The sequence below is a fragment of the Microcaecilia unicolor genome, chromosome 11 (assembly GCF_901765095.1).
Source record: "Microcaecilia unicolor chromosome 11, aMicUni1.1, whole genome shotgun sequence".
NCBI lineage: Eukaryota > Metazoa > Chordata > Amphibia > Gymnophiona > Siphonopidae > Microcaecilia > Microcaecilia unicolor.
In genome coordinates, this window is record NC_044041.1 from 128940158 (window position 1) to 128960968 (window position 20811).

The following is a 20811-nucleotide window of genomic DNA, read 5'->3' on the forward strand; positions in this document are numbered from 1 at the left end:
ACTTCAGGCCCTGTCCCGCGCTTTGCGCATTACCTGGAAATTGCATTGTGCCTATCGTCCCCAGAGTTCAGGGCAGGTTGAGCGGGCAAACAGAACCTTGAAAAATAGCCTAGCAAAGATTTGTCAGGAAACCCAATTGAAATGGCCACAGGCACTGCCACTAGCCCTCTTCCGCCTCCGATGCACTCCAACTAAAGGAACAGCCCTCTCTCCCTTTGAAATTGTGTATGGGAAGCCCCCAGCCATTTTACAGGGAATTAAGGGAGACATAGGGATTTTAGGGTCTGCCCAGGTGCAGGAGCAGGTAGCCCTCCTGGGTAAGATAATTTCTGAGCTTCAGTCTTATGTGAGAGAAATAAACCCTGTCCCCTTCCAGGCTCAGGTACATTCCTTCCTGCCAGGGGATAGAGTTTGGGTGAAAGACTGGAGGCTCCAGCCTTTGGGGCCCCGATGGAAAGGACCTTTTACTGTTTTGCTTTCTACCCCTACAGCTGTGAAGGTCGCAGGGATAACTCCATGGGTCCATTGGTCTCGAATTAAGTCTGCTGACCAGACTGAGCCCAGCACGGATCAGACGGAGCCTAAACAGTGGAGAGCAGAAAGTGATCCAGCGGAGCCATTGAAGTTGCGCCTGACCCGAATCAAAGAATCTACTAGCTGAAAAGAAGGGTCAACTGCATACTGCAGGAGCGGCTGAACTTCGGCTTCATACTGAGACTCTTTCTTGCCTGATTCTGGCTTTCTTGGAATTTGAAAGCTTGATCCTTATCAGTTGAGGGTCTATCCCAACTGGTATAAGAACTCAAAGACTGAGAACATTATATGAGAGTAATCTGTGATTAGCACAGACTGTTGAAATATTACTGCTTAATTAGTTTGCTGTATTTGTTTTAGATTAGGAAGAAAGAAAATGTTATTCCTAGTTAGGACCACTATAATCTCCAGAGTCTGAGTTGTGAGACTTATCTCTGCATAAGCTGATTTTAGTCTCAAAGGGGGGAATGAGGCAGTGAGCAAAAGAAATTGAATAATTCTGAGAAATCATATGAAGGGTTAATTTTGTTTAAAGGTGCTCAGATATTATTTTAAATTCTCAGTTCTGCTAGCAAGTGAAGGAATGTTATCTGGTTTAAGTTATTTACATTTGCTGGGCTGGGTTAGAAAGGTCAGACACAGGAATTTCTTTCAACCTTGTGAGGGATGGATTGCTAAGCAAACACATGTATTCTATTATGAGCCGGTATATAGCAGGCTGTTTGTTTAGGATTAGTTTAAAATGCTTAGAAGAAATACTGTTTAGAGAGAGGCAATAGATTAGTATTTACAAGTTTTTGATATTTAGAATATGTTTACTCTGTGTAGTTAAATGTAGAATGTCTGTTAAATTCTGTATTACTCTTTGTCTGCTGTTTAAGACTGCAGTTGAGGAGATCAACATGTGGTTAGACTTATCTGCAGTTCTGGCTGGTTTAATATATAAGCTGATAGGTGAACGAGGTCAGGGCTAGTTAGCTCTCGTCTCCTTGATTAATTATAAGCTAAGTGTAGGACTGGGTCAGTTTGAGGAATACCAAACCTATGTAACTGATATTTCAAAAGTAATGATTGGTTGAGGCAAGGTGACCAATCTATTCCTTAAACCAATTGGGAGTAAAGGGGGCTAGGCTAGGAGGAGGGCTTAGGACCCTATTTAAGTAGGAGCAGAAGCAGTTTACGTCAGAAGGAGCTCAGAAGAAAGGAAGAAAGCTGGAAGACAACAGGAGAGACAGCATAAGAAGAGAAGCAGCTGAGACAAAGACACAGAGAGCTGAGAGAAAGACACAAAGAGCTAAGAGAGGAGAAGAGAGCTAGAACTGATGTCCTGCTTTGTTTGCTGGCAAATAAAGAAGATTTCTCTCTCATTCTGGTGTGTGCTGTCTGACTCCTGAAGCATCACAAATTCCTATCCCAATTCCTGCAACACAAGGAGGAAGAGGACTGAAGAGGAGCATGAGGAAATTCACAGGAAGAGTGGGAAATGTAGGAAACAACCTCTTGGAAGAAGCAGCAAAATCAACAACTAAACGTAAGAAATCCTGCCTTAAGCACAAAGGATCCTCAGAGATGGGTGAGTGAGGGCTAAATCTTGGGACAGGCACAGAGAATCCTCCAAGATATATATAAGCCTTAGAAAGGGCACAGAGAATCCTTAGCACTGGTGAAGCCAGTGATAAACGCAGAGATCAAGCAGGGAAGGATAGGCCTCACACTCTTTATCTAACATCATAATTTGCATTTCTGACATGTAATGGCCTTGTTTTCAATGAGAGTAAAGATATACCCTATTCCTTACCCTGTGCATACAACGTCAGCACTGCTTGGATAGCAATGTATACCCCATCAAACTGATAGGTTTCGAACATCACCTGAGGTAAGAGAAAGAAAAGAGAGAGCCAGTGAGCGATCACCATCTGTCATGACATGGTGAGCAAAATCCAAAGACATCTACTCTCTTCCCCCCACCCCCGAACAGCCTTCCTTTATACAAAATTTGATTTTATCCTTGCCTGTGGCTACCAGACTTTCTTAAGAGATCCTAAAAGCATATCCAAATTCAATTTCTAAATGTCTCTGTGGACAATCAATCTCTTAGAAATTAAATTCATTGAATGTGGCACCTTTTCTGCCATTTTTAAACAAATTAATCCTGAGTCCGATTATAAACTCTCCATCCAACATCTATACAGTTAATTAATGTAAAAATGAACCCTCCCTGTTTGTCCCCCTCCAAAATAAGTCCTTCAGTTTTTCTGTTAAATATTTAGTTTCTATAATATTGCTGGTCAGGTTTCGGCCTGTGCTGTCTCCTGTATTACAGACGATCTGTAGAAAACAAACACCATTTTTAGACCAAATGTATGCACCATCGGCATTTTATATGCTTAACAATACAATAGAAAAATTATGCAAAAAAATATACAGTACACAAACAGAAAACAAAGGAGAAATATAATCTAAGCCTGTGTGATATAGTAAACTGGAATTGGGTAGCAGATACATCAGATTTCTGTGATGTAGAGAAAGAGGGACAACTGATGAGAACTTATAGCCTGCCCTATGTGATGCATGCTAAAGTGGAAATGCTTCTCCTGGAGGTGAAAAGTAATTTGTTGTTTAAATTGGTGCAATGGGCCCGGGGGATCACATGCAAAATGCTCTGTGTTCAAAGTATTTACTATTACAAGAGAATAAAGAATTTTCTCTAGGAATGGATTGAAGGTTTGCAGTTTACAAAATGGGCAAGAAAAGGAATACAATTTGTGAAACATCTTTTAGAAGAAGAAGTAACAATAAAGACATATGACAGCCTAAGTAGAGACTGATCGAATACCGAAACTCACTCGCCACCCCCCCCCCCCATCCCACCTGTAAGGCCTGGTGGTCTAGTGGAGTCTTCGGGAGCAGGAACAAACCCCACTCACTCCTGCCCCATGCACAGTTGAGGGAAGAACATTTTAAAAGTCTGCACAGACTATGGGGGTAATTATATAAATGGCACCTAAAGGTAGGCACACAATCGCATGCCCAGTTATAGAACAGGGTCAGTTACGTGTATAACATTGTTAGTTGATTGGCACTTATATTGGAGATAAGTACCAATAATTGCCATTAACAAGCATTCATTAACAGTTGTGTCCATAACTGATTTACACTCCTATTCTGTATACTGATGACCTAACGTCATTCATTCATTTAAGTATTTATACCGTTTAGACCTAACATTGTACTACTGCTGTACCTGGGACAATGGAGAGTTAAGTGACTTGCCCAGGGTCACACGGAGCTGCAGAGGGAATTGAACCTGGTTCCTCAGGATCTTAACCCACTGCTGACCATCAGGCAGCAGCAGGAATCAAACCCAGTTCCCCAGGACCACAACCCGCTACACTAAACATTAGGCCACGTCTCTCATGTGCAAGTGCATAAGGGGTGCTAACGTAGGAAGCACATGGGAAGGTCATGGGTGTGCCGACCATTCCTGAAAGCACTTTACAGAATAGATGCATTTATGCGCCCAACTTCTGCTTTTAGGCGTCAAAATTTACACCAGCCATAGAGTGGTCACACCTAAAATCTGGTGCGTAGCTGTGGACTTGCGTGCAAAATCTGTTCTAGAACACTAGTGCAACCCTGCCATTATAAAATACAAGCTTAGTGCCGTTTATAGAGTTCCCCCCTATATGGGCAGGGGTGGTTAAATCTAGGGTGTGAAAGTGTGATGACCCTGAGGGAACCTTGTTGCATTGTATCTGGGGCTTCTTAAAAATGAAGTAGTATTGGGAGGTAATGTAGGAACATTTTGGCACCTTTATAAAGCCAGAGGAGTGTTTGTCCGACCTAGATGAGGAAATTACACTATGCTCTGGTACAGCTACTTGTCTGTTATGAAGGCATGTCTAATAACTGAAAGGTGGGACCGAGCTGCTGGCACTGGTGTTTAAAAAGGAGATAGAGCAGCTTTTAAACTAGAAGCTGGGGGAAGGCCGACAGTCGCTCAAAAGCTCATGGTTCGGGATAAGGTATCTTTCAAAGATATCACCAAAATAGGGAAGACAGGGTATCCTAATAGTGAGGTTGAAAAAGAGACCATAGTAGATCAGGTGTCTTTAAATAAAAATAAAAATCAGACAAAACATTGCAAATTAATACTGTCAAGTACTGAGCACGATGTAAATAGGAACAACAAACATAGTTTGCAATGTCTATATGCGAATGCCAGGAGCCTAAGAAATAAGATGGGAGAGTTAGAATATAGTGCAGTATATAATAGGAATCTCTGAGACCTGGTGGAAGAAGGATAACCAGTGGGACACTGTCATACCGGGGTAGAAATTATATCGTAGTGATAGGGTGGATCAAATTGGTGGAGGGGTAGCATCAAACATATAAACGGTGAGTGACCGTACTCACTCGCAAATGCGCAGTAGAGACTTCCCTCTCTGCCCCGCCCCTGCTTCAATACGTGATGATGGGGGCGGGACAGAGAGGGAAGTCTCTACTGGCATGCTGCAGACGTCGGAACCGCTCCCCCTCCCCCGGAGTCGCCGCCGCCCCTCCACCCGGCCCGAGCACTGTGAACTTACATCAGCACGCAGCAGCAGGCACATCAGCAAAGCTGCCGTCGGGCTTCCTTCTCTGCCTTTGTCCCGCCCTCGCCGACATTACGTCACACGAGGGCGGGACACAGGCAGAGAAGGAAGCCCGCCCTGACGGCAGCTTTGCTGATATGCCTGCTGCTGTGTGCTGATGTAAGTTTACAGTGCTGCTCGGGCCGGGTGGAGGGGCGGCGGCAGCGACTCCGGGGGAGGGGGAGCGGTTCCGACGTCTGCAGCATGCCAGTAGAGACTTCCCTCTCTGTCTCGCCCCCATCATCACGTATTGAAGCAGGGGCGGGGCAGAGAGGGAAGTCTCTACTGCGCATTTGCAAAAGTAGCCCGTTTTCACGGGCTCAACGGCTAGTTGTATATTAAGGAGAGCCTTGAATCAAATAGATTGAAAATTCTGCAGGAAACAAAACACTTCTTGGAATCCCTATGGATTGAAATTCCATGTTTAAAGGAGAAAAGGATAGTGATAGGAGTGTACTACTGTCCGCCTGGCCAGGATGAACAAACGGATGCAGAAATGTTAAAGGAAATTAGGGACGCAAACAAACTAGGCAACACAATAATAATGGGTGATTTCAATTACCCTAATATTGACTGGGTAAATGTAACATCAGGGCACAATAGGGAGGTAAAATTCCTTGATGAAATCAAGGACAGCTTTATGAAGCAGCTGGTACAGGAGACAAATGACAGAAGGAAAAATTCTAGACCTAGTCCTTAGTGGAGTGCATGATCTGGTGCGGGAAGTAATGGTGCTGGAGCCGCTTGATAACAGTGATCATAATATGATCGGATTTGATATTAGCTTTGACGTATACATAGGAAATCAAATACGTTAGCATTTAACTTTTAAAAAGGAGACTGTGATAAAATGAGAAGAAAGGTGAAAAAAAAACCTTAGAGGAGCGGCTGCGAGGGTCAAAAATTTACATCAGGCGTGAATGCTGTTCAAAAACAACATCCTGGAAGCCCTGGCCAAATATATTCCGCGTATTAAAAAAGGATAACGGAAGACCGAACGACAGCCGGCATGGTTAAAAAGTGAGGTGAAGGAAGCTATTAGAGCTAAAAGAAAATCCTTCAGAAAATGGAAGAATGAAATGACTGAAAATAATAAGAAACAGCATAAGGAATGTCATGTCAAATGCTAAGACCTGATAAGGAAGGCTAAGAGGGGCTTTGAAAAAAAGATTGCATTGGAGGCAAAAACACATAGTAAAAATTGTTTTTAGGTATATTAAAAGCAGGAAGCCGGCAAAAGAATCAGTTGGACCACTAGATGACAGAGGGGTAAAAGGGCAATCGGGGAAGACAAAGAGGGGCATAATCGAACGGCGCCGGCCAAATAGATCGCCGGCGATCTATTTTGGCAACAGCGCAACAGCTGGCCGGAACCGTATTTTCAAAAAAGATGGCTGGCCATCTTTTTTTTTCGATAATACGGTTTAGCCCGGCCAAATGCCAGAGTTCGCCAGGGTTGAGATCGCCGGTTTTGTTTTTCAGCGATAATGGAAAAAACTGCCGGCCATCTCAAACCCGGCGAAATGCAAGGCATTTGGTCATGGGAGGAGCCAGCATTCGTAGTGCACTGGCCCCCCTGACATGCCAGGACACCAACTGGGCACCCTAAGGGTCAGTGCGGTGGACTTCAGAAAAAGCTCCCACATGCATAGCTCCCTTACTTTGGGTGCTGAGCCCCCCAACCGCCCTCCCAAAACCCACGACCAACAAATGTACAACACTACCGTAGCTCTTAGGGGTGAAGGGGGCAACTACATGTGGGCACAGTGGGTTTTGGAGAGCTCCCATTTACCAGCACAAGCGTTACAGGTAGGGGGGGATGGGCCTGGGTCCGCCTGCCTTAAGTGCACTGCGGTACCCACTAAAAGTGCTCCAGGGACCTGCATACACACAGGTCTCTAGGACTTGTTGCTGCTGTATAACCTTGGCACACCAGTTGACACCTGAAGACTAATCTCTTTGAAAAAGTCCTTTATTTGAATAAGCACGTTTACTCACAGTTAACTGCAGATCAGAGGTTGTGCCCCACTGGCAAATAGTCTCCCTGGTACTGAAATTAGGAGTAGGTCAGAGCTGGCAGAATGGTGTACAATGCCCTCTTTCTGCAACATTCAAGGTAATAACTAAGTTCTCTAACGTGGGTAACACATGAAAGGGATCTAAAACTGGCTGACAAAAATGGCCACTACCTCATGGACTACCGGAAACAAAACACACTCTAACCCAGTTAGCAGGGGGAAAAGCACCATGGGAGTACAGCCCACTACCCTACACCCACCACAATGCATTGCTGATGTGACTCTGCAGTGCACCTAACAGAAAAGGTGTCACACTCACCCGAGAGCCACATCACAACCAGGGAAAGGCTGTCAGAGGATAGAACACATTCTGCTGTCATGGAGGTGGGTACGGCATTTGAGGCTGGCATACAGGCTGGCAAAAAAGGTTTTTAGTTTTACTGTTTTAGTGTGGGAGGGGGTTGGTGACCACTGGGGGAGTACGGGGAGGTCAACCCCGATTCCTTCCGGTGGTCATCTGGTCAGTTGGGGCACCTTTTTGAGACTTGGTCATGAAAATAAAAGGACCAAGTAAACCCGGTGAAATACTGCTGAATGCAGCTTTTTTTTTTCCATTACCCGCGAAAGCCGGCCATCTGGTAGCCACGCCCATGCCCACCCTCGGTACGCCGCCGATACGCCCCCTTGAACTTTCACTAGCGAGGTGACGAGAAAGCAGCGATGCTGTCAAAAAAGCCGCTTTCGATTATACCGATTTCGCCGCTTTTGAGAGATCGCCGGCCATCTCCCGATTTATGTTGGGAAATGGCCGGCGATCACTTTCAAAAAAAAAAAGAAGGGCAACCTTCGAAAGCTAATCTACTACTCTACTACTACTACTATTTAGCATTTCTATAGCGCTACAAGCCATACGCAGCGCTGCACAAACATAGAAGAAAGACAGTCCCTGCTCAAAGAGCTTACAATCTAATAGACAAAAAATAAATAAAGGAAGCAAATCAAATCAATTAATGTGAACGGGAAGGAAGAGAGGAGGGTAGGTGGAGGCGAGTTGTTACAAGTGGTTACGAGTCAAAAGCAATGTTAAAGAGGTGGGCTTTCAGTCTAGATTTAAAGGTGGCCAAGGATGGGGCAAGACGTAGGGGCTCAGGAAGTTTATTCCAGGCGTAGGGTGCAGCGAGACAGAAGGCGCGAAGTCTGGAGTTGGCAGTAGTGGAGAAGGGAAAAGATAAGAAGGATTTATCCATGGAGCGGAGTGCACGGGAAGGGGTGGAGAGATACTGGGGAGCAGCAGAGTAAGTACATTTATAGGTTAGTAGAAGAAGTTTGAACAGGATGCGAAAACGGATAGGGAGCCAGTGAAGGGTCTTGAGGAGAGGGGTAGTATGAGTAAAGCGACCTTGGCGGAAGATGAGACGGGCAGCAGAGTTTTGAACCGACTGGAGAGGGGAGAGGTGACTAAGTGGGAGGCCAGCAAGAAGCAGATTGCACTAGTCTAAACGAGAGGTGACAAGGGTGTGGATGAGGGTTTTGGTAGAGTGCTTGGAAAGAAAGGGGCGGATTTTACGGATGTTGTAAAGAAAGAAACGACAGGTCTTGGCAATCTGCTGGATATGAGCAGAGAAGGAGAGAGAAGAGTCAAAGATGACCCCAAGGTTTCGAGCTGAGGAGACAGGGAGAATGAGAGAGCCATCAACAGAAATAGAAAATGGGGGGAGTGGGGAGGTGGGTTTGGAGGGGAAAATGAGAAGCTCGGTTTTGGTCATATTTAATTTCAGGTGGCGTTGAGACATCCAGATAGCAATGTCAGACAAGCACGCTGAAACTTTGGTTTGGATGCAAGGTGAGATATCAGGGGTAGAAAGGTAGATTTGGGAGTCATCAGCATAGAGATGGTAGGAAAAGCCATGGGATGAGATTAATGAACCAAGGGAAGAAGTGTAGATAGAAAAGAGGAGGGGACCAAGAACAGAACCCTGAGGTACGCCGACAGGCAGAGGGATAGAAGTAGAAGAGGATCCACCAGAGTGAACACTAAAGGTGCGGAGGGAGAGGTAGGAAGAGAACCAGGAAAGGACAGAGCCCTGGAATCCAAGTGAGGACAGGGTATCGAGAAGTATGCTGTGATCGACAGTGTCAAAAGCAGCGGAAAGATCAAGAAGAATGAGGATGGAATATTGACCTCTGGATTTAGCCAGTAATAGGTCATTGGAGACTTTAGTAAGCGCAGTTTCGGTTGAGTGGAGAGGGCGAAAACCAGATTGTAGTGGGTCAAGAATAGCATGTGAGGAGAGAAAATCAAGGCAGCGGCGGTGAACAGCACGCTCAAGTAATTTGGAGAGAAAAGGAAGGAGGGAGATGGGTCGGTAATTAGAGGGACAAGTAGGGTCGAGTGAAGGCTTCTTAAGGAGAGGTGTGACCACAGCATGTTTAAAGGCAGCAGGGACAGTCGCAGTGGAAAGTGAGAGGTTGAGAATGTGACAGATAAAAGGAATAAGAGCAGGAGAGATGGCATTAAGAAGGTGGGTGGGAATGGGATCAGAGGAACAGGTGGTACATTTTGAGGAAGAAAGGAGAAGTGTAGTTTCCTCAATAGTAACTTCAGGAAAGGAGGAAAGGGAATGAGGGGAAGGAGAGAGAGGGGAACGGACTAGTGGAGGGAGATGGTGAGGTAGAGAAAGCAAGGTTTATCTTTTGAACCTTGTTGTGAAAGAATTCAGCAAGGGTCTGAGGAGATAATGAAGGGGGAGTTGGGGGAGGGGGCACCTTGAGGAGAAAGTTCAATGTGGTGAAGAGAAGTCGAGGATTAGAGCCAAGAGAGTTGGTCAGTTGGATATAATAGTTCTGTTTGGCACGTAAAAGAGCAGATTGGAAGGAGGTTAGCATGAACTTAAAGTGTAAGAAATCAGCAAGGGCCCGAGATTTCCGCCAGAGGCGTTCGGCGGAGCGGGTACAGGAACGTAGGTAGCGGATATTAGAAGTCAGCCAAGGTTGGGGTTTTGTACGCCTTACAGGGCGGGTCATCAAAGGTGCAAGAGTGTCTAAGGCAGAGGATAGAGTATTGTTGTAAGAAGAAACAGCCTCGTTGACAGATGTGGATGGTGCCACAGTAGAGAGGAGGTTTGAAACATGGGAGGATAGAGATGAAGGGTCAATATCGTGAAGATTCCTAGATAAATTTGATAAGATAGGACGGGACTGGGAGGGGGGAGATTTAAGTGTGAAAGTTATAAGATGGTGATCAGAGGAGGGAAGATCAGAGGCAAGGAAACTAGAAGGTGAACAGTTGTAGGAGAAGATGAGATCAAGACAGTGACCGTTTTGATGAGTGGGGGAGGTGGAGCATAGTTGGAGATTAAAGGAGGACGTTAAAGCGAGTAACTTGGAAATATAAAAGTTGGAAGGATCAATAGCAGGAATATTAAAGTCACCAAGGATGAGAGAGGGGGAGGAAAGATCATGGAAGAAGGCAAGCCAGGCGTCAAAGTCACTGAGAAAGGATGAAAGGGACTTATCAGGGGGACGATAAATGACCGCTATTCGAAGAGGCAGAGGAGAGAAAAGACGGATAGAGTGGACTTCAAAGGAGGAAAAACAGTGAGATTGAGGTGGAAGAAGGGGTTGAAATCTGGAGGAGGGAGAGAGAAGTAGTCCAACACCGCCCCCACGGCCAGCAGCGCGAGGAGTATCAAGAAATGTATTAAGTTATGTCCAATAAAAAAGGTATCATCTTATTTTCTTTTCCATGTTTTATTTTGTTTGATTTCTATTGATAAAAAAAAGCCTGAAAGCCAACAGAGGGGTAAAAGGGCGATCGGGGAAGACAAAGCCATAGCGGAGCGACTAAATTCATTCTTTGCTTCGGTCTTCACCGAGGAAGATTTGGGAGAGATACTGGTGCCAGAAATGGTATTCGAAGCTGACGAGTCAGAGAAACTGAATGAAATCTCTATAAAGCTGGAGGATGTAATAGAGCAGTTCTACAAATTGAAGAGTAGCAAATCTCCTGGACCAGATGGTATTCATCCCAGAGTACTGATAGAACTGAAAAATGAACTTGTGAGCGTGGTACCAGGAGACTGGAGGGTGGCCAATGTAACGCCGATTTTTTAAAAAGGTTCCAGAGGAGATTCGGGAAATTATAGACCGGTGAGTCTGATGTCGGTGCCGGGCAAAATGATAAAGAACAAAATTACAAAGCATATTCAAAAGCATGGATTAATGAGACAGAGCCAACATGGATTTAGTGAAGGGAAATCTTGCCTCATCAATCTATTACATTTCTTTGAAGGAGTGAACAAATATGTGGATAAAAGCGAGCCAGTTGGTACTGTGTATCTGGATTTTCAGAAGGTGTTTAACAAAGTACCTCATGAAAGACTCCAGAGGAAATTGGAGATTCATGAGATAGGAGGTACTGTCCTATTGTGGATTAAAAACTGTTTAAAAGATAGAAAACAAAGAGTAGGGTTAAATGATCAGTATTCTCAATGGAGAAGGGCAGTTAGTGGGGTTCACCAGGGGTCTGTGCTGGGACCGCTGCTTTTTAACATATTTATAAATGACCTAGAGATGGTCATTTATAAATTTGCTGACGACACAAAGTTATTCAAAGTCGTTAAATTGCGAGAGGATTGTGAAAAATTACAAGAGGACCTTATGAGACTGGGAGACTGGACGTCTAAATTGCAGATGACGTTTAATGTGAGCAAGTGCAAAGTGATGCATGTGGGAAAGAGGAACTCGAATTATAGCTATGTCATGCAAGGTTCCACGTTAGGAGTCACTGACCAAGAAAGGGATCTAGGTGTCATTGTTGATAATATGTTAGAGGAGTGTGGTAGCCGTGTTAGTCCACTCTTAAGGTTATCAATAGAAATCAAACAAAATGAAACATGGAAAAGAAAATAAGATGATACCTTTTTTATTGGACATAACTTAATACATTTCTTGATTAGCTTTCGAAGGTTGCCCTTCTTCGTCAGATCGGAAATAAGCAAATGATATGTTGAAACCTTCTGCTCAGTGTGCTGTTGCACCTAAATAGAATGTTAGGTATTATTAGGAAAGGAATGGAAAACAAAAATGAGGACGTTATAATGCCTTTGCATCGCTCCATGGTGCAACCGCACCTTGAATATTGTGTTCAATTCTGGTCGCCGCATCTCAAAAAAGCTATAGTGGAATTAGAAAAGGTGCAGAGAAGGGAGACGAAAATGATAAAGGGGATGGGCCGACTTCCCTACGAGGAAAGGCTAAAGCGGCTAGGACTCTTCAGCTTGGAGAAAAGGTGGCTGAGGGGAGATATGATAGAGGTCTATAAAATAATGAGTGGAGTTGAACAGGTAGACATGAAGCACTTTCCAAAAATACTAGGACTAGGGGGCATTCGATGAAGCTACAATGTAGTAAATTTAAAACGAATCGGAGAAAATATTTCTTCACTCATGTAATTAAACTCTGGAATTCGTTGCCAGAGAATGTCATAAAGGCGGTTAGCTTAACAGAGTTTTTAAAAAGTTTGGAGGGCTTCCCAAAGGAAAAGACCATAGACCATTATGAAATTGGTCTTGGGGAAAATCAACTATTTCTGGGATAAGCAGTATAAAATGTTTTGTACTTTTTTGGGATCCTGCTAGGTATTTGTGACCTGGATTGGCCACTGTTGGAAACAGGATGCTGGACTTGATGGACCTTTGTCTGTCCCAGTATGGCAATACTTATGTACTTATGTGTATCATGATAACAGTGAATTTCGGAGACACCGCGTGATTTAACCAGATACTACTACTACTATAAATCATTTCTATAGCGCTACCATTATGACAGATAAGGGCCAAATGGCTAATCCTCAGTAACCACTAACTCCTCTTTTTTCTAAGAGATCCCATGTGCCTGTTCCATGCTTTCTTAAATTCTGACACAGTCCTTGTCTGCACGACCTCCACCACAAGGTCATTCAACATAACCACCACCCTTTCCATGAAAGAGTATTTTCTTAGATTCCTCCTAAGCCTATTTCCCCTTAATTTCATCCTATGCCCTCTCATTCCAGAGTTTTCCTTCATTAATGCCACCGATATATTTAAACGTCTCTATCGTATCCTCCTCTCTCCCCCCTGTCTTCCAGTGTATACATGCTGAGGTTCATAAGCCTGTTCCTATATGTTTTAATGGCACAGACCGCTGACCAATTTTATAGCCGCCCCCTGGACTGACTGCATCCTGTTTATATCTTTTTGCAGATGCATGAATTGCTCAGGATGGAAAAAACTGTCAACCTTGAATGTAAGGAACCAAGCAATTCATAAATTTTTAAAGGTGTGGGATTCATTTGTTATGTCTTTAACTCCTAGATTACATGGAGGGGCATAATCGAACAGAAACGCCTATCTCCATGGGCGTTTATCTCCGAGAACGGATCCGTGAAGGGGCGGGCCGAACCGTATTTTCGAAGAAATGGACGTTTTTGAGCTGGGCGTTTTTAGTTTCCATTATCGCTAAAAAAAAACAAACGCCCAGCTCAAAAACGTCCTAATCCGAGCCATTTGGTCGTGGGAGGAGCCACGATTCGTAGTACACTCACCCCCCTGATATGCCAGGACACCAACTGGGCACCCTAGGTCAGTGCGGTGGACTTCAGAAAAAGCTCCCACATGCATAGCTCCCTTACCACGGGTGCTGAGCTCCCAACCCCCCTCCCCCAAAACCCACGACCCACAAATGTACAACACTACCATAGCTCTTAGGGGTGAAGGGGGCACCTACATGTGGGTACAGTGGGTTTTGGAGGCCTCCCATTTACCAGCACAAGTATTACAGGTGGGGGGGGGGGGGGAGGGCCTGGGTCCACATGGCTGAAGTGCACTGCAGTACCCACTAAAAGTGCTCCAGGGACCTGCATACACGCAGGACTCTAGGACTTGTTACTGCTATATAACATTGGCACACCAGTTTATACCTGAAGACTAATCTCTCTGAAAACGTTCTTTATTGGAATAAGCACGCTTACTCACAGTTAACTGCAGATCAGAGGTTGTGCCCCACCACGGGCAACGAGTCTCCCTGGTAGTGAGATTAGCAGGTCAGAGCTGGCAGAATGTTGTACAATGCCCTCTTTCAGCCACATTCAAGGTAAGAACTAAGTTCTCTAACGTGGCTAACACATGGAAGGGATCTAAAATTGGCTTACAAAAATGGCCACTACCTCATGGACGACCGGAAACACAACAGGGCACACTCTGACCCAGTAAGCAGGGGGAAAAGCACCATGGGAGAAGAGCGTACCAACTACCAACATCGTGAGACTGTAACAGAAGCTAATGAAATCACGGAGCCCAATACCCTACACCCACCACAATGCAATGCTGATGTGACCTTGTAGTGTACCCGAGAGCCACATCTGACCCAGGGAAAGGCTGTGACAGGATCGAACATATTCTGCTGTCATGGAGGTGGGTACGGCATTTGAGGCTGGCATAGAGGCTGGAAAAAAGTTTTTAAAGTGGGTTTTTTTTTGGTGGGAGGGGGTTAGTGACCACTGGGGGAGTCCGGGGAGGTCATCAATGATTCCCTCCAGTGGTCATCTGGGCAGTTGGGGCACTTTTTTGGGACTTGTTCATGAAAAAAAGGGTCCAAAAGAAGTGACCCAAAATCGCGGTAAAAACGCCTTTTTCTTTCGATTATCAGCTAAAGACGCCCATCTCTCCTCGGCTGATAACCACGCCCCAGTCCCGCCTCCACCACGCCTCCGACATGCCCCCGTCAACTTTATTCGTTTCCGCGATGGAGTGCAGTTGGAAACGCCCAAAATCGGCTTTCGATTATACCAATTTGGGCGCCTTTGCGAGAAAAATGCCCATCTCCCGATTTGGGTCGAAATATAGGCGTTTTTCTCTTTCGATTATAAGCTGGATAGTAGATTGGTGAACTCTTTGGGGGGCACTGTCTCCAAATGGGTTAATTTTGCGTGCACCATGATAGTAATGAACCTCACTCCTAAGCCAGGGTAAATGGAACAGGGCCACCGAGAGGGGGGAGGAAAGATTTCCCCAGGCCCGGCCTCCAAGGAGGGCCTGGCGCCAGGGTCTGTCTCTCTCCTGCTCCTGATGGGACCCAGGTGATCGTGTCCCAACAGGAGCAGGAGAGAGAAAACGCCATTGCCAGGTCCCCCTTAGAGGCTGGGGAGGAGCAGACACAGGGCTTCGGGACCTCTGGTTTGGCTGGCAGGGGTCCCCAAGCCCCGTGTTATGATTCTGTTAGAATTCTGCTAGTCAGACAGGGGAATGCTTGGAACCGCTCCTGATTGGTCCGTCAGGGGCTGAGCTGATGTCAGTCTGATCTACTTAAGCTGACCTTTCCCTACAACCCCTGCTTCGGTGTTACTTCAATGCTGCTGAAGCCTTACCTTTGCTTCTGTCTGAGCTATTAGCTCTGTGCTTGCATGGAGTTATTACTCCTTTCCTTTGCTTGCAGTTTCTGTTGCTCTGTCCCTGTCTGCTGGCTGCTGCCTGCGTGTGTCTAATTACCTCTCTCACTGCACCTGAGTTTCTCTGTTTGGCTGTAGTGCTGTGTGGTGAGTTCCTACCTTGTTTTGTTCCAGTTTGTTTGTTTTGCTTCCCCTTCCTTCGGAGTTTCCTTTGTGCCCTGTTTGTTTTCTGCTTGGCAGGTCCTGCCCTGGTAGCAGACTCAGGACCCTTTTGTTTCTCTCCGTGGGGGTTGTTTGTTTGCTCTTTCATTGTACTCCAATTAACCCGTTGTCTGCAGTCTTCCCTGCCTCTGGTTGCTGTGTGTGTGCTGAGTTTGGTTTAACCCTTTGTCTGCAGAGCTTCTCTGCTTCTGGCACTTGTCTGTTTACTGCAGTCTTCCCTTTGTGACTGTTTCAGTCCTTTCTTTGCTGTACTACCTCCTGTATTAGAGTACTGTCCCTTTCTGTGCGGGGTGTGTGTGTTAGGCTCCGCACTCCGTTTTATGGACTTTTCCCTTCCCTGCCTGCTGAGGGTCTTTGCCTTATATTCCAGTCCCTCACCTTCTTTGTGTGTGGTGGGCTACGGCTTGACATGTTTCTGTGTATGCTTCCCTTTCTCCTTGATTTCCAGCACCGAAGGTGTTGCTGGTGCTCCAGTCCCCATGGGGGACCCCTCGTTAGTCTCTTTCTCCCCTCCCTAAGTAAGAGTCGGTTCCATTTAGGCCGTGAGGCTCATATGCTTGAATTCTGAGTGAATCGGTTCCCGATAGGCCGGGAGGCCCGCCTGATTGCCCTATCTTCCCTTTTCTGGAGGTGCAAGTTGGTTGCTGCGTGTGTGAACAGGACTTGGTAGCTGGGGTAGTGTGTAGTGCCTGCTCGGCCTCGGCCTAACCCCTATACTAGGTCTCGGCCGGGGCCCAAGGGCTCACAACCAGACTAACACCCCACCAGCAGAAGCCTTCCTCCAGCGCTGTTCTCTTCCGCATTGCCTGCCCTGGAGAACAGCACTGGAGGAAGACTTCTGCTGGCGGGGCTTGGGAACCCCCACCAGCCAAGGTATGTGAAGTTGCGATGGGGAGCAGGGAGGTGGGGCAAAATGTACCCCCCACTTTGGGCTCAGACACCCCCAATTCTTATAGTCTGGCTACACGGCAGTCCAGCGGGACAGCAGCGGCAGTCCTGGGAGGGAGCCTGCTCAGTCTCTTGGCAGCCCTGAAATGAAGTATAATCTCATTCTCTCATAGTACTTGCACTGTATCAAAGAGAGCTTTCTTCTGGAGTTCATAAGATGTAATATATACCGACAACCTATTCAGGTGTACTTGAAATTTCCTTTTAATCAAGCCTGTGGCACTCAAAAGTGATGGGAAATAATTCTGTATTTTTCTGCCACATTTTCTTGTTCTCTGATTGCATTTTTCAGTGCTTGAGGCTCTTTCCACACAATTCACAGAGTAATTGCTTGGCACTGGCACCTCTATTATCAATGCAGTTCTTGTGTTTTTCTCCTTTGCCAGTGATCATAACCTCTTCGTTCTCCATAATTCCCTTTGGGGGTCTTTTACTGAGCCATAGTAGCATTTTTAGCTTGCGGTAGTGTTTTCAGCTCGCAGTAAACACTGAGACGCCCAAAGGAATATAATGGGTGACTCAGCGTTTACTGCCAGCTGATTTCTACAGCAAGCTAAAAACGCTACTGCGGGTTAGTAAAAAAAAAAAAACCCTTTGTGTCCTGATCCAAATGCTTTTCTGGTACAGCAATGTTATAATCTTTACAAAGTTTCCAGTGGATGAGATATGCCACCTTGTTGTGCCTTTCTGTATAGATATTTTCTGCCATCAGAACTTTGTAGACAGTTATGAGATTTGCAACCAGATCTAGCTCTTAGAGAATCTACAGATGTCTGTTGTACCAGTTTTTTCTCTGGTTGCTGTGAATCTACTGTCCTCGGCTGTAGCCTCTTTGGCTGTGTAAGATAATGTGGTTATATACTTGGCCTGGGGATAAGGATAGGGATAGTCTGAGGAGGGGATAGGGGATGGGTTAATGGGTATTGGCACAAAAGGGGAAGAAAATGACAATAGAAAAATTTATAAGCTGTACTAAATGAATTGAAATGTTGAGTTTAAATGTGTGTTATAGTCCTTACTGTACTGATGTAATGCTGGAATAATGATTCAATAAACCAAATTTAAAATAAAACAAGGGAGAAAATGGGACTGGTCTATTTGGCTCTAAAAGCAAAAGCTGAAAAAAAATCTACATTCAATAACCACATCCAGGAAAATTAGCTGAGGTCCGAGCTTTAAAAAGTATCTGAGGAAAAAAGGGTAAGAGAAAAAGAAAGAGAGAAAGGGGAGGAGCAAAGAGACAGAAATTCCACTCTCACCTTCAACTCTTCACCTCCAGGGTTCTCCTCTCACACTAGCCCTAGCTGTGTCCACCTCTAAGTTTCCTCTCTCAATATCTCTCTCTCTTGCCCATTTGACCCATTTACCCCTTGTCCCTTTCACCTGTTCCTCTCTCCTCCTTGCTCCTCCTAACTTTCACTCCATTGGTCCCCCCCTCTATACAGTCCCTCACCTCAATTATCTTCTCCCTGTTCTTGGTGGGGTTCATGGGTGGCTCTGTCAGCAAGATCTTGCAGTTGCGGGGGTCCACATTGAGTTTCTCTGGCCCAAAGGTGTAGTCCCACAGGTACTTCATATCATCCCAGTTACGCACAATCCCATTTTCCATGGGGTAGTTCACCTCTAGCATGGAACGCAGCTCACTGGCTTCATCCCCAACCATCAGATCCTACAAAAAAAAGATCGGACTCATTATGTCAACCAGCAGCAGCCAATCAGAACTTTAGGTCTTTCAGCACAAAGCAATCACAAGTTATTCCAGTGGTTCCCAACTCTGGTCCATGAGGCACCTCAGCCAGTCAGGTTTTCAGGATATCCACAAAGAACATCTATAAGAGAGATCTGCATGCACTGCCTCCACCGCATCCAAATCTCTCTCCTGAATATTCATGGTGAATATCCTGAAAACCCGACTGGCTGAGCTGCCTCCAGGACCAGGGAACCACAGGGTTATTCAATAACGTGTCATCTCAGGTCTCACAAATCAAGGTACCAATAGGAAATGAGAACTATAACTGTAATTACCCAAGAGAATTGAAGAGGTGAGTACCAAATTCTGTTAAGTATACATATTTTATTTTTCAAAAATGAGTTCATACCGGAAACAGACTGTCTTTATAGATAAGCCACATGATGAGTGAAATTTGCATTAAAAGACGTTTATTTTATTTTTTTGTACCCCGCGCTTTCCCACTCATGGCAGGCTCAATGCGGCTTAGGTACTTATTTATTTGCATTAAAAGACGTTTAATTATAAAGTATATGCTATTTGCTAAAAATATTTTTCTTATGTTGGCTAGAATTCTTGCAAATAAAACTTGCATTTATCCAGAGAACAGCTTTTAATACTTAGGTTTTGTAACTCAAAGGCAAGCCTCGAGATGCAAACTAAATTTAACAGGAAGTCAATGCCATTTTATTAGTGTAGGGCGGGGATATAGTGTTCATACAATCCACAGAGGCTTTGGTTCAAGCTCTTGCTGACCTTTTCTGATTTGGAAAAAGGCTCGGCTTGAAATCATGTAGCTGAAGGTGTTTGAATCAGCTCTGATAAAAGGATCTGGTGTGCTGAGAGGGCTGCTTATCCCACCTGTCACTTTGTGTGGGCACAGTGACGTTCCCCTGTTGCCATGGAGATGCCCAAGCTGCCATTAGGAAAAAAGGCATTAATGTGGAGGTCTCCTGTGCGAGTAACTGAGACAGAATCAAGAGAGACAACACTAAATATCAGCATCTCCAGCACAATGCAGAGCACAGCAGCTGGAAACACCAAAATGCAGAGAACATAGAAGCTGAAAATATCCTAGGAGACTGCAGCAAAATGCAGAGAGCGTAGAAGCTGAAAATATCCTAGGAGACTGCAGGAAAACGCAAAAAGTGCAGAGGCTGAAAATACCCTAGGAGGCTGGCGAAATGCAGAGAATAAAAATACCAGAGGAGACTGGCAAAACGCAGAAAGCAGGGGATGAAAACACAGAAAACACTGAAGGCTTGAACACAGAGATACTAAAGAGAAGTTGAATTAGGAAAGAATGGTGAGAGCTCAGATACTTCCTCTTTCACAGATGCAAACAATACTTAAATTCTCCTTATAAAGCCTGCACAACCCCATCTTGAGTGTTTCACTTCCTGCAAAGGACTGCAAGAGTCCTCTCGGAGGTCCTCAGTTATTACACAGAGCTGCTCTGTCGGCTGAGCCTCACAGAACACACCAGTGTCCAGAATGGTGCTCTTGCCACCCAATCTAGTGCAGCAGAAAACCCAAATTCAAGCTGTATTCAGGGCTGCTGTAATAAAGTATCTTAAACACTGCATTAAAATAAATAACAATATAATAATGGGTATGAATATGGGAATGGTTCATGTATGGCAGCAGATAAAGACCACTATGGTCCATGTAGTCTGCCCAGTAAGGTGGCTAAAGTTGTACCTGCCACTCCATGCAGGTTACAACCCTCTATGCCTTTTTTGAAGTGTGAAAGTCATTTCTATTTTGCTTTGATTCCAACCTCTTGCTATATAGGGATCCTCTGGGGGTCAATATTCAACATGGTTTAAACAGGGAGAGGTTCCTGTCCACTTCAACCATGCTAAGCGGGCAGCCCACAGATACTTAGAAGCAATTAAACAGGCAATGCTGCTGAATGTGGTCTGTGGCTGCCAAGGCATTACCCAGTTAGAGCTGGGGTGGTCCAGGGTCAGGAGCAGGCAGATAGGTCTGTACAAAAGGCAGTCCTATCTTTTGCTACTAGCTATGCGGGTGCCGACACTAAATATCAGCCAGCACTCACCTAACTACTGGGTCGCTGCCTGAACCTGGATATTCAATGCCAGTGCCCAGCCTGACACTGAATACCCAGGGTTAACTCCACCTGTAACAAAGTGGCTTAAAAACTGCTGACTGCCACAGGCTGAATATCAACCGATCTGTGTCTATCCCACATCTTTTTTAATTCTGCCACTGTTTCTGTCCCCACCAACTCCACTGGGAGGGCATTCCAGGCATCCACCACCCTTTTCTTGAAAA

At 45.3% G+C, this 20811-nt stretch overlaps 1 protein-coding gene and 1 long non-coding RNA gene across 2 annotated transcripts in view; one reads left to right on the forward strand and one right to left on the reverse strand.

The window, feature by feature from the left end:
• Window positions 1–20811, reverse strand: part of LOC115480186 (actin-related protein 2-like) — a 106013-nt gene that overhangs the window by 20969 nt on the left and 64233 nt on the right. Inside the window, exons 3-4 of the mRNA XM_030218678.1 lie at window positions 18238–18453; window positions 2333–2405 (exon numbers count right to left, since the gene is read on the reverse strand). Of these exons, the coding sequence (XP_030074538.1) occupies window positions 2333–2405; window positions 18238–18453 (289 nt within the window). The remainder of the gene's footprint in view (window positions 1–2332; window positions 2406–18237; window positions 18454–20811) is intronic.
• LOC115480187 lies at window positions 3851–8681 on the forward strand. The gene is made up of 3 exons (XR_003943794.1): window positions 3851–3943; window positions 5862–5867; window positions 8671–8681. It is a non-coding gene; the product is annotated as an uncharacterized LOC115480187 (long non-coding RNA).